Source organism: Hirundo rustica, chromosome 17 (assembly GCF_015227805.2).
Source record: "Hirundo rustica isolate bHirRus1 chromosome 17, bHirRus1.pri.v3, whole genome shotgun sequence".
NCBI classification, from domain to species: Eukaryota; Metazoa; Chordata; class Aves; order Passeriformes; family Hirundinidae; genus Hirundo; species Hirundo rustica.
In genome coordinates this window covers 11690346-11703003 of record NC_053466.1, presented here as the reverse complement: position 1 = coordinate 11703003, position 12658 = coordinate 11690346, and the positions used below count along the sequence as shown (strand labels likewise).

At 42.6% G+C, this 12658-nt stretch overlaps 1 protein-coding gene across 8 annotated transcripts in view; it reads left to right on the top strand.

Annotated features, from left to right (window-relative positions):
* CABIN1 (calcineurin binding protein 1) overlaps window positions 1-12658 on the top strand; it is a 107666-nt gene that overhangs the window by 68408 nt on the left and 26600 nt on the right. For all 8 annotated transcript variants that reach the window (XM_040080578.1, XM_040080573.2, XM_040080574.2 and 5 more), the window contains 2 exons: window positions 9610-9773; window positions 11752-11848. In XM_040080578.1, the coding sequence (XP_039936512.1) occupies window positions 9610-9773; window positions 11752-11848 (261 nt within the window). The remainder of the gene's footprint in view (window positions 1-9609; window positions 9774-11751; window positions 11849-12658) is intronic.

The window sequence follows — 12658 nt, the reverse complement described above, 5'->3', positions numbered from 1 at the left end:
GCAGAGGAGAGTAAAAGCTGAAAGTCTGTGCTGTCAGTGCAGGGATGCTGGATGTCAGCTGTTGGGTGGGAGTGGGCAGTTAAGCATTTTGTTTGTTGAAAAGCAGGCGATGTAGGATTAAAGACCAGTTTGTGTTGGCAGAAAAACCGGAGTATTTTAGTAAAATAACTTTTTAGCATTCTGACAGCCTAGTTTAAAATACTCAAAACCAATGGGTCTTTATCTACTGGATAATCAGTAATTTACATCTAAAATTTAGTATTTAGGTAAATGAAAATCTCTTTCTTCAAATCCTTCAAGCCTGAAGGATTTCAGGCTGAAATAGTAGAAAGTGACATCCTGTACAAGGAGGAGACCCTTACTGCAGTGTTACAGCTTGAAGAACCTCTGAACAGCTCTTCATGTGAATTCAGAATGTTAATTCTACATCAACAGCGTGCTGAATCTCAACAATTAGCATAGCACTTAATGTTATGGAGTTCTCGTCCTCCTTTCCTTTCCAGGGCTGTATATACTGCACTAGATGATGGAGGCTGTTATGCTGAGCTGCCCATGCAGTGTTTTAAGGCAGGAGTGTTGTCAGAATAACCTTAGCGATGCTCTGTGCCAGGTTCACTGTTCCTGGGTGCTACAAGATGTGGTCAGAAATGATAGCTGATAGTTCTGTGTTCTGAAGCAATTTTCAATTTTCTTAAAATTAGGCTGAGGTAGAGTCATAGAATTTTAGAATCACAGATTGTAAGGGTTGTAAGAGACCTTTAAAGGTCACCCAGTCCAAATCTCCTGCAAAGAACAGGGACATCTTCAACCGGATGAGGATGTTCCAAGCCCTGTACAATCTGACCATGATGTTCCAGGGACGGGGCAAACACCACTGCCCTGGGCAGTCTGTGCCAGTCTTTTGCCACTCTCACAGTGAAGTAAGTTTTTCATTATATCTCATCTAGTTCATCCCTTCTTTAATTTAAAACCGCTGCCCCTTGTCCTATTGTGACAGGCTCTGCTAAAATGTGTGTCCCCGTTTTTCTTATAGGCCCCCTTTAAGTGTTAAAAGGACACTATGAGGCCATCCCAGAGTGTTCTCCGGGCTGAACAATCCCAGCCCTCTCAGCCTTTCCTCACAGCAGAGGTGCTCCAGCCCTCGGATGATCTCTGTGGCCTCCTCTCCTCAGCTGGGATCCCCTTCCTTCCAGCAGACAATAGCAGTTACAGTGCCTGTGCACTGCTGGCTGTTTGTAACCTCTGGGGATATTGGGACAGTCGCCGGACAGACACAAGTGTTGGGGTCTGGGTGAGGAAAACCAATCTTATAATCCTCAAACTTGCCCTTCTCTGGGAGCCAACAGGTTCTCCCAGCTCTGTGTTAATGCCAGTTCTCTGGTTCTGCAGCACCTCCTCTAGGAGTAAGACTGAGTGGTGGGGCTCAGCCTTGATTTGCTGCTGACAGAGACCAGAACCACCTTGAAAAGTTTCTGGTTGTCATTTGTGTCTCCTGACATTTGTCATCTTTTATGACTTAGCTATCATCCTTTGTGTTGAAAGGAAATAGGAATTTCTAGCTTGTAATTCATCTCATCCTGTGTGGAGTCTGTAATAGCTCAGGTGAGCCACATCCCCTAAATGCCTTTTTCCCTCTGTAAAAGGTTTCTGGGTGGTACCATTAAATGTATGTGTCTGTATCAGAGATGTGTGGAATTAGATTGAATTAATGCCACATGTTGTCAAAAAAAAATGAGAGTTTGCTTATGTCTTCAGGGGGCTGGTGCAGAAGCCTGCCCACTTCCAGGCTGCTGGATGGACTGTACCAAGCTTGTTACATTAGCTTTGAGTACCATTTGCATCTGATGCCAGGCGCTATGGTTGTAGCAGGAAAATCCTCTTAATACGAGGAAATGCGGTCTATTAGGTGAAACCAGAACCCCTGTCACTGTCTAGATGTGCCCTGCTAGCCATTTATTTTGGTTGTATAGAAATCTTCCCGCATCTGGCCCCAGAAAATGACTAAAGAAATTCAAAATTCTGATAAAGGGTTTTCCCATCAAAGTTTTCACATTCTTTCATTAGATTTCTGCATCGAGTTATTTGTCAGTTACAAGACTTAGAAGCAGTCCATGTTCTCTGGATTTCTGTGCTTTATATCTTCCCAGAGAAAAAATTCCAAACTCTTTCAGACAGGGGCATGCCGTAAACCCAAAATGTACCTCAAAAAGGGTACTGAAGTAACAAAGCCAGAATCTGAAATTCCACCATGGGTGAGGAGTCACTCCTCAGTGTTCTCTGTTGAGTAGATGGAAGTGCCTAAGTCTCTGGATGAATTCTGCTCTTCTGCATCCCTTTGGCAACCTTGAATTGTCTTCAGGACATGGTGAATGAAACTTAATTGCTGGTAATTTAATTCCTAACCAATCCCTTTTTTTCTCTCTCCTAAAATACAGTTGGTAAAAGGGAGCAACTTACAGAGGAAAGGTGATAAATGTACTTAAGTAATTTGTTCTAAAGTCTTTTTATCAGTAACTGACCTTCCATCTTGTGAAGTTGTCCAGCTGTCCAGTAGGGAACCTTTGTTAATGTTGGCAACAGAAAAAAGGAAAAAAAAAAAAAAAAGTTGGTGTTCCACAGCTTTATCTTCAAATCCACTTTTGCTTTAGCACCCCAGATTTACAGGCTAGAGGAACGAGGGCTGAAGAAGAGGGAATTGTCAGAGTACCCTGGAGAAGGATACTGCCCTGGCACTGCTGGTGTTAACCTGGCAAAGCAGCGGCGGGAGCAGCCGCCTGCATCCCGAGGATGATGCATTATGCACACAGCTCCTGTGTTTCCTGGGTTTTCGCGTGGGTGATGTCTGCGGGAGGCACACTGGTGCAGAGCTCCGGAGGGAATGCAGCTGTGTTATTGTTTGAGCAGGATCGCACCTTCAAAACAGGTTTTAAGAGACTGGTCTGTTGCTTCTCCTTGCTTTCTTTGTCTTTCTTTCTGTCACAGCCAGGCAGTAGAATGGTTTATTTCCTTTTCTGACATCTGGTTAGCTGTTTCCCTTTAAAAAAAGAAGTGATGTGTCTTTCTGTTGACATGGTTGTGAAATCACATGGTACATGGGAACCATCTGAGTAAAACCTCCTCAAGCCTCCTGACCGGGTGAACATAAACCTCTAGATTCTGCCTGGCAAATGGCCAAACCCAAAGCTCTGCAAAGGCCATCTGTAGGCCTCAGTTTCTGTCTCATTAATTCCACCTGAACTTGTAACTCATCTTCTCAACAAGGCATTTCTGGGTTTATGTAATTGCAGCAAGGAAATCGTTCCCTTGCCCTGCCTCCTGTGTGGATGTCCCTGACTCACGCTGGCAGCCTCCCAAAGCGGCTGTGGCTTGGATGTTCTTTTCATAGGGTTAAAACCAATTTAAAGTCCAGTCAACTGTAAAATGATTATTCTGGAAATTGAAAAGTCTGAAATTTAAGACCCTGCAAATACATTGTATTTTGAAGAGAGAAATAAGAGGTGAAAATTGTCCATTATGTTCCTTTATCAGCATATGATGATTGGAACATGTGGAGCACTTCCCATTTGTCAATATTTTTTCATGCTGCCCTCTTGCTAAAATAAAGTTACAGAATTCCACAGTTCTTCCAAAAATGTATACATGCTGTTTATTCATTTCCAAGTGTGTGTGTATTTAAAAGATAAGAAAATAAGGAATTGACAATATTTTCCTTATAGACTATGAATTGTAATCCTTGTTCTTGACTTACTGAAAGGAGGTTGCTGCAGTTTTGCCTTTATTTCTGTTTCCTTTTCCAGGCTAATAAGATGTAATTTATGTATTATCATACTTTTTTATATGTTCTCTCACTTTACTATGCAATAATAATAACTAGTCTGATAAAAGTTGGTAAGATTTTCCTGAAATCAGCTAAGTTACAGTGAGTAAGTGTTGCTCGATGACACAGGCCCCTGCAGATCAGTTTTAATACCCTGAATATAGCTGCTTTCCTTTCTTAATGCTTTTCTGCCCACCTGCATTCCTGTTCACAGAGGCAGAGTTGTTCCATTACAGGCTGAATAGCAGTGTGGATGAAATGAGGAATTGAGCAAGAAAAAGAAGAGAATTATCTGTAGAAAAGAAGTTAAAATCAAGTGACAGAGTAAAATAATAAGAGCTATGGGAGCGTGTTAAGATTGGATGAGGAAAGGTGGTTAATTTGCTAAATGGGGGGAGGGGGCAGTGGTTTTAATGGTTGTGCTCAGAGGTAGCAGGAAGTTGTGAGTCAGGCAAAGACAGCTCCTCGAACTGAGCACTAAAGCAATGCTCACAGAGCAGAGTGGGCATGTTCAGGTCTGTGCTGTACCTTCCTAACATCAGATAGAGAGGAGTGGGGATATCCAGGTCTGTGCTGTACCTTCCTAACATCAGATAGAGAGGAGTGGGGATATCCAGGTCTGTGCTGTACCTTCCTAACATCAGATAGAGAGGAGTGGGGATATCCAGGTCTGTGCTGTACCTTCCTAACATCAAATAGAGAGGAGTGGGCATGTTCAGGGTCTGTGCTGTACCTTCCTGACATCATATAGAGAGGAGTGGGCATGTTCAGGTCTGTGCTGTACCTTCCTGACATCATATAGAGAGGAGTGGGGATATCCAGGTCTGTGCTGTACCTTCCTAACATCAAATAGAGAGGAGTGGGCATGTTCAGGTCTGTGCTGTACCTTCCTAACATCAGATAGAGAGGAGTGGGGATATCCAGGTCTGTGCTGTACCTTCCTAACATCAAATAGAGAGGAGTGGGCATGTTCAGGTCTGTGCTGTACCCTCCTAGCATCAAATAGAGAGGAGTGGGCAAGTTCAGGTCTGTGCTGTACCTTGCTGACATCAGATAGAGAGGAGTGGGGATATCCAGGTCTGTGCTGTACCTTCCTAACATCAAATAGAGAGGAGTGGGCATGTTCAGGTCTGTGCTGTACCTTCCTAACATCAAATAGAGAGGAGTGGGGATATCCAGGTCTGTGCTGTACCTTCCTAACATCAGATAGAAAGGAGTGGGGATATCCAGGTCTGTGGTGTACCTTCCTAACATCAAATAGAGGGGAGTGGGCATGTTCAGGTCTGTGCTGTACCTTCCTGACATCAAATAGAGAGGAGTGGGCATGTTCAGGGTCTGTGCTGTACCTTGCTGACATCAAATAGAGAGGAGTGGGCATGTTCAGGGTCTGTGCTGTACCTTCCTGACATCAAATAGAGAGGAGTGGGCATGTTCAGGGTCTGTGCTGTACCTTCCTGACATCAAATAGAGAGGAGTGGGCATGTTCAGGGTCTGTGTTGTACCTTCCTAACTGCAAATAGAGAGGCCTCAAACCCTGTGTGTTGAGTCTGCTCAGTTTGAGCCATATTCCTCTCCTCTGCAGGCATCCAGAGCAAGACATTAAAATTATGTAAGTAACTTAGGGCAGGAGTAAAACTGGTAGTATTTCAGTATATTATGCTTAACCTTATATAAAAGCAGAGACTTTAGAAAGTGTGAGCTTTCCAGGGATTATACAGCTGTGCTTAGTTCAACTTCTTGATTTTGAAATACCGTGTATGTCATTGCATTATTAATTGGTGCCTTCCCTGAACCACTTAATTAGTTAGTTTGCTAGTTTAGTCATACTTTCTAGCAATCTTAAAATAATATTTAAATTGTATTTATTTTTACTAAAGGCTCTTAGCAGGACATTAACTGAGACTGACGAATGAAGAAATGTTTGGTTTTGGTTTGGTAACATGGAATCCAGTTTGTTGTATGTAGTGCAGCTCAAACTTCCAGGACCCCTTGGAAAAAAGGATGAAAAAGAGGGAGTTAAGTAATGGGAAGTCTTTATTTGTATTAGTGTGGGTTTTATGTGTTTGCTTGTTGTATGTGAGTTGGATCCTCTGAAGCATGACTTGCATTTCTCCATTTCGTTGAGAAGCGAAGCCATGGTGTACTGAGAGAGTAAAGTTTGATCTGTGCTTAGAAAATGGCTTACCCTGGAGCTGTGCCGTGGCAGCAGCAGCCATCCCCAGGGAAACTGGGGTTTGCTGGGATCTGTCAGCCTCTCCTCCTCAGAGAGGCATTCCTAAACCCCAGGGAATCCCCTCCCCTAAAGTTCTGGAGTAAGCAGCGTGGAGGAATAATAAGCACTTCCTTCCTTTCTATTTTCAGTGACTGAACTAGAAAGTACCACAGTGCTGCAGCTCTGCTCACAGCACCGTCCTCTTCTGCTCACCCTCCTCCCGAGCCTGCAGCTCTGCACAGGGAGGCACAGCAGCAATTCCAGGCTGAAAAAGAATTGTAGAAGTGTCACCAGAATTATGGTAGACTGGCTCCATTATTCAGTTTTATATTTCGTGTCATGTTCGGTATTAAGTTCTCTGCAGGGTTTTCACTACTCCCAGATTTATTTTTTCCTAGCAGTGTGTGTCAGGCTTCCCCCGCCCCCACTCTTGCAGCGTATTTGTTTTGCCAGGAAGGCATGGAGAGCAGCCTGATGTTTTGGATCTTGAGAGGCATTTTGGAGTTGTTGGAAGTGTCTCACTCCTTCCTCTGGTTTGGTGTAAACAGCTCTGCTGGCTGTGGCAGCAGGGAGGAGAACCTGTCAGCAGTGCCGGTGGTGGCCAGCAAACACGAGCGGGCGTTGGATGTAAAATCCTTCCGGTGGCCAGAGCTGGAGACATTTTGTCAGGTACCCATAACCAGCAACAAAACCTTTCAAAGAGCTGGGAATTGTTGTCACAAGGATCTGCACTCTTCTGTGAGTGTACTTTCAAGAGAGGTACTTTGCTAACAAATCTCAATTTTCAAGTGATGATATAAAAACTTCCATTTTAGTCAAACTGGGTAATATTTCCTGGTCTTCTCCCCAGTTACATCTTTACAAACTTTGCATTTGTGTATTTCTTAAGCTTTGTTAAAAATCATAAAAGCCTAACATGGAGCTTCTTAAAAAAAAGTTGCAGCGTGTGATCTGAATTTAGAAGTGTTCTTCCTGAAGTTTATTGGTATTTAGGAAGGAAAAATTAATACCTGATGGGCTTTGTTAAAGTACTCTTTGGGAGAGATTTAAACAAGACATTCTTTAGATTCTGACTGAAATCGCAGTCTTGAAAGTTCCATATGACTTGTGAAATAAACTCACTTTACCGTCAGTGTTTTGCATATTGCTTAATAAAATCCAGTGATGGAATGAAGATTGCTCTGATGGCAGGTTTCTTTCTGCTTTTGGCTCGAGGCTGCCTGTGGAACAGGCAGGTACGTAACATTGGACCCCTGTCTATTGCTGTTTTGCATTTATGAAGGTGCAAGTCAACACAAGAAAAGTTGGTGACTTTCCTTTTAAAATCTGTCCTACTTTTTGTGGTTGCAGTGGTAAGCTTGGATGCCCCTAATGTGAGTTTTGATTTCACTTTTTCTAATGTGCCCTGTTGAAGAAGACAGCAGCATTCTCCATGATGCACAACTTTGTTTCTATCTGAGGGACTTTTTCCTGGCTCTCTGGATGCAGTTTGTATAATCCGTCGTTGAAAATGCTTCTAATGCATTGTTGTAATTTGCAGGGTAGCATTAAAATGTAACCATGGGATATGTGAGAAGGAGCTGCAAAATTATTCCCAACTAATTCCAGATGCGGTATCTGATCCAAGTGATCCTCCTGATTCAAATGGAGGATGAGATAATGCTGAAAAAGACCAGGAACCTACCTACACACTGGCAGTGTTCCACTCCTCCAGTGTGCTGTAGTTGACCATAAATTGTTTTGTGTAGTTAAATTGGCTAAGTAGGTTGTTGCAATGTGGTGCCATTATGAGGCATTCACTTGTTTTGGGATTTGGCAGAAACCCAGTTTACATACGTGCAGAGAAGCAAAAAATAGCAGCTCCAGAATGTGTTTCATCTGTAGGCTGAAAGGAGAGCCATTGTACGGCTTGGGGGAAGAAAAAGCATCTCAATTTAAATAGAAGTATGTGCTGGTTTACAGAACTGTCACCTGCAGGATCTGGATGTGCCTGTGAGCTGAGGAGCTCCCTGAGCTGAGGAGCTCTTGCCCCCAGGCCACGGGAGGTGTTTGTGGGCGTTGGTTGTTGGGCACCGGCTGTGCCTGGGGCTGGGTCATGGCGTGGCTTTGGAGAAAGGGAGCTACAAAAAAGAGTTTGAAAGAAAGCTTCAGGGAGCAAAGGGGAAGAACAGCTTTATTGTGATCACTAGAGAGTAAGGGTAGAGAGCATGAGGAAAAGCAAGAGCAAGAAAATTTGGCAGATGAGTGCATTATATCTAGTTGAAATCACTGTTTTCCATGTAAAATCACTGATATTTCTGTGTTGTTTATTCCTAAGTTCCTGTACATCGTATGGAGTGGAGCTAGAGATTTTCTGCAGACATGGAAGGGAAGGGTCCATTTTACACAGGGGTTATGGATCTGCTCTTCTGGTCAAATGTCATTTATGATTGCAGGGATCATTTTCTTTACTTCCACTTTCTATTAAGTTCTGAAGAGTTTTGATCACACTGAAAGTAAAGCTAAACATATCGAAGCAAGACCTTTAAACATAGGAGGAGTAAATATTTGTATATCCTGCTCTCTGAACAGGTTTGGAAAGGCAAACTCCTTCTCAGTCAGGTACTCCTATCAATGAGACTATTCTTTCCTGCTTTGTCACAAAATTGTTTACATGACCAGAGGATTTTCTCATCTTAGCTACTACGGGAAAAGCTTCAGAACCGAATAAAGCACAAGGGAAGGGTTTGCACTGATGCAGCAGCAGTTTTTGTAAATGGTCATAATATAAGACCCATCCTAACATTGCAAGCATGGCAGAGTGTGCAGTTCATTTTTTCAGGCGTGGTTGACTGGGGTTGTGACAGCATCCACGGTAAACACCTGAAAACAGTCAGTCTTGTTAGATGTATTAGACATGGCAAAGTCTGAGCTGACTAACCCTAATTAAATTATATTTGCTATCAGTCTCCAGCCTTGCTCCCCAAAGATTCCCTTGTCCCAGAAATTTAATTAGAAGGATCAGGATGTATGGCCAAGTATTTGAATCTGCCACTGGAAAATGGATTCTGCTGAGGAATCTGATTCTTCCTATTGGGCTGGCTACTCCACACTGAACACTGACGGTATCAAGGCACTAACCAAGTTCCTGAGCTGTTTAGTAACAGATTATTTGGAGGTAGAAACTTGCTGTGACTGCATATTAACAGCTTTCAGACTGTTAAGGAAAACTTCAAGTTACTCCTTATTTTTTATGGTATTTGAGCTTTGACTTAGTAAGGCATGTTCATTGACACTGAAGAAAGATGCACAGTACAATTTGGGCTTTGCTTTTTCTTGAAACAGTTCAGAAGCGTATTTAGAAGGTGTGCTGTGGCTTCTGTGAGCTTTCCTCTTTCGCTACTGGCAGAAATCAGTTGACTTCAAATCCAGGTCTAAATCCACATCTCACTGTCTGGGGGACCACCGCTTTTGTCTGTCCATTTTTCCCCTGGCCCTCAGTGAAATTCAACATGCTGCAGAATCTGACCCATATTTTCATGGTTCTGTCCCTTCCAGCTGGATCCCTCTTTAAAGTTTTCCCCTTCTCCTTCCCCTGCAGGGAATCTGGCGCATCCCCGTGGATGAGATCGACCGCCCGGGCAGTTTTGCGTCTCATATGAACCGCTCGATTGTGCTGCTGCTGAACGTGCTGGCACAGCTGAAGGATTACAACACCCTGCTCAAAGTCTCATCTATGCTGCAGAGGACCCCTGATCAGGGAAAGTACGATAGATTTCTTTCGAGCCGTTGCTTTGTGAAGCTTTGAGTGTATTTTGTTCGCTGTGTGACTATTTTATTTAAGGCTGTTCTTTGTTTAGGGAAAGAAGTCTTCAGACAGATTCCCTTGGGAATAGAGTGGAATGATGGTTAATTTTTCTCAGGATTACGATTCTAGAATGTAGCCTGGAGTTTCTCTGCGTTTCTGTTGGGGCTCAGGGCAGCCACAGAGGTGCTTTAGCAGGCTTACAGAGGTGGTGTGTCACGAGGAGGGATTCTCGGGAGGAACAGAGTGTGACTTGGGCACCCTCCGCTCGCCCTTGCGTAAGAGCCGAGGGCAGCGCGCGAGGTCACGGCCCAGCATCCTGCCTTCCTGTAATCCTTGATGGCCTGAACAATGGTTATGTGCCTCTTGGCAGCTGATGCTATTTAAAAAGCTTATCCTGTTCAGGGGTGATCTAATTTTAATTGCATTAACCTTATTTAAGAAAAAAGAAGCTATTAGTGTGAGCTATATATGGACTCGTATCAATGGGAAGACCAAAATAAACATCCAAGGAAAACACTGAGGTACAATTCTAATAGGTTGTCCTGTGGGAAATGTTGAAATTGGTCTCTGGCAAATGCTTAAGAAATGAAACTTGAATGATTGATGGCAATAAGTTGGAAGCATTGGAGGTTTCTTCATGTGTTTTTGAGTGCGAGTGCATGTGAATTTACATGGGTTTTAGTGTGTCTGGGAATATGTCAGCACTTGTTCAGCAAACTTGAAGCCAAAAATACTTTGACTTTTAACGTATCAGAAGAACTGGACCATAGAAGGTTTCAATTCTGTCCTAAGCAAACCCGTAGCTGCACTAAAAATATTATGTTATTTGTAAGTCTAGACTGAATTCAAAAAACAAGTAATTTGACATGTTGGATCAGACAGTGCCAGCCATGGTGAGCTGCAATTGTTAGAGGAACTTCGAAATGCAGATATTCTGGGTGTGTCTGGTATATGCCTGGAACAACCCTGGTTTTAAAAATAGGGAGGTTTTAGTTGTTACTGAACTAATGAGGAGTCAGATATTTATGGTTTGCTTTTCAGACAAACGATAACAAAATTAACAATTTAACGTAAAATCATAGGGAGGCAGTATTTGTATTTAAAATGTTGGCCTTTTGACTGAAATAGTACCCTTCAGGTTATTTACATGATTTCTAGGCCTCTCATTAAAACCAGCTAATTCTGAAATAGAAATGAAGTTTTCCATTAAACTTGATTAGGTGGGATTGACAGCTGAAATTGTTTTACTTGAAAGCAGACTAAAACATCGTGTCCAAATACACTGAAATTACAGTGAAATTAAATGAAGCCATAGAGTGAATGTTTTACACATACAATATTGGTTTTTTGTAGTACTAACTAGGAAAAGAGGCAGTAGCACACTCATGTTTTAGCTCTAAAAATCCTGGGTTCAAAGGCAATGACACGATCAAAGAGAGAGGATTTGCTGATGTCCTTAATCTCACATGCACCCTTTATCCAGAACATGAAAATCACCTGAGAGTTCACCATAGCTTTGTGTAACTATAATACTCTTTTTCAAAAAAAGGGTTGAATAAAAAGCTGGTGTTTGAGGGGCACAGAAGGCTTGATACAAGAAGACTGTAAATCTGGTTGTCCTGTTTGCTCTATGTTTGGTTGCTTGGTGTCTTCCCATTTCTCCCCTTCCCTCTGTTTGTAGACAGAGCTGTTCTCTGCTTCGTTTGTGTCATCTCCGATGCTTGTAGGGAGGGGACAAGTGGAGGGAAGCAGAGCTAAAGTGTTCCACCCCAATATCGTTATATTTCAGTATGCACCTGTGGATATTTTTTTTATTTCTTCTATTTTGAAGTTGTTGTGTTGGCTTTTTCTTGCCTTTCTTTCAACGTGCTGCTGCTTGCATTTCGGGTGCTGCCAGCTCTTGGCAGCTAACCCCACTTGTGTTCTCTGGCACAGGAAGTACTTGCGTGATGCAGATCGCCAGGTCCTGGCCCAGCAAGCCTTTGTGCTCACAGTGAAGGTGCTGGAGGACACTCTCAACGAGCTCACACAGGTGAGGCAGCACTGCACCCCGTGCCTGGGATTTGGAATTGGGTTTTGCAGTGTTCACTTCACTCATTCCTTAGATCTCCTGAGACTGAGGGGCTGCGTTTATAAACCCTTACGTCTGACGCCTTTTGTTTATATGCCGCTACACAGGAAATTTTCTTCCAGCTTTGTTGTTTTTTTGGTGTTGAAATTCGGTAGCAAATACGGTTTTTGAAAGTGGGTTGCAGTAATTTTGGTCTGACTGTCCCTTAACTTCAGGTGATGGTGGAGACATGTAGTGTACAAGAGTTCCATTTCAGGTGGGGTCTGTAGGAAATTTTCTTTTAAAATAAACTGAAATTCCTCTTGCAAAACAAACCCAGACAGCTTGGTGTTATGTGCTTAGACATTTTCCACTGCTAGTCCTTGACAGCACCACTCTCATTATTACATATAATTGTAATCTAGATTTAGTTTTTTAAAGTCATATAGAAGCTAATCAGTTTCCAGGTTAAAGCATCTGGATACTGGAGCTTTACTTGGTAAATACATTCAAGGAAGAACTTGTTCCCAAGGGTTTTCCAAGTTAACAGACTGTAGGTTTAACAAATTTAATGAAAACATTGTCAAGAACACTGGAACTCTATATATGAATTCCTTTGTTTATAAATCTGGATGTTAGAGTTGTATAATTATCAATTTTTGGAAGAAGAGATGATGTGCTGAGGTTTTCTACCTTTGGAACATCACCAAAGTGAAGGTACAAAAAGTAAAATACTGTAGCAGGGTTTTGCCTGCTTCTTGATCTGTTAAAAAGGTTATGCAAGAACAACGA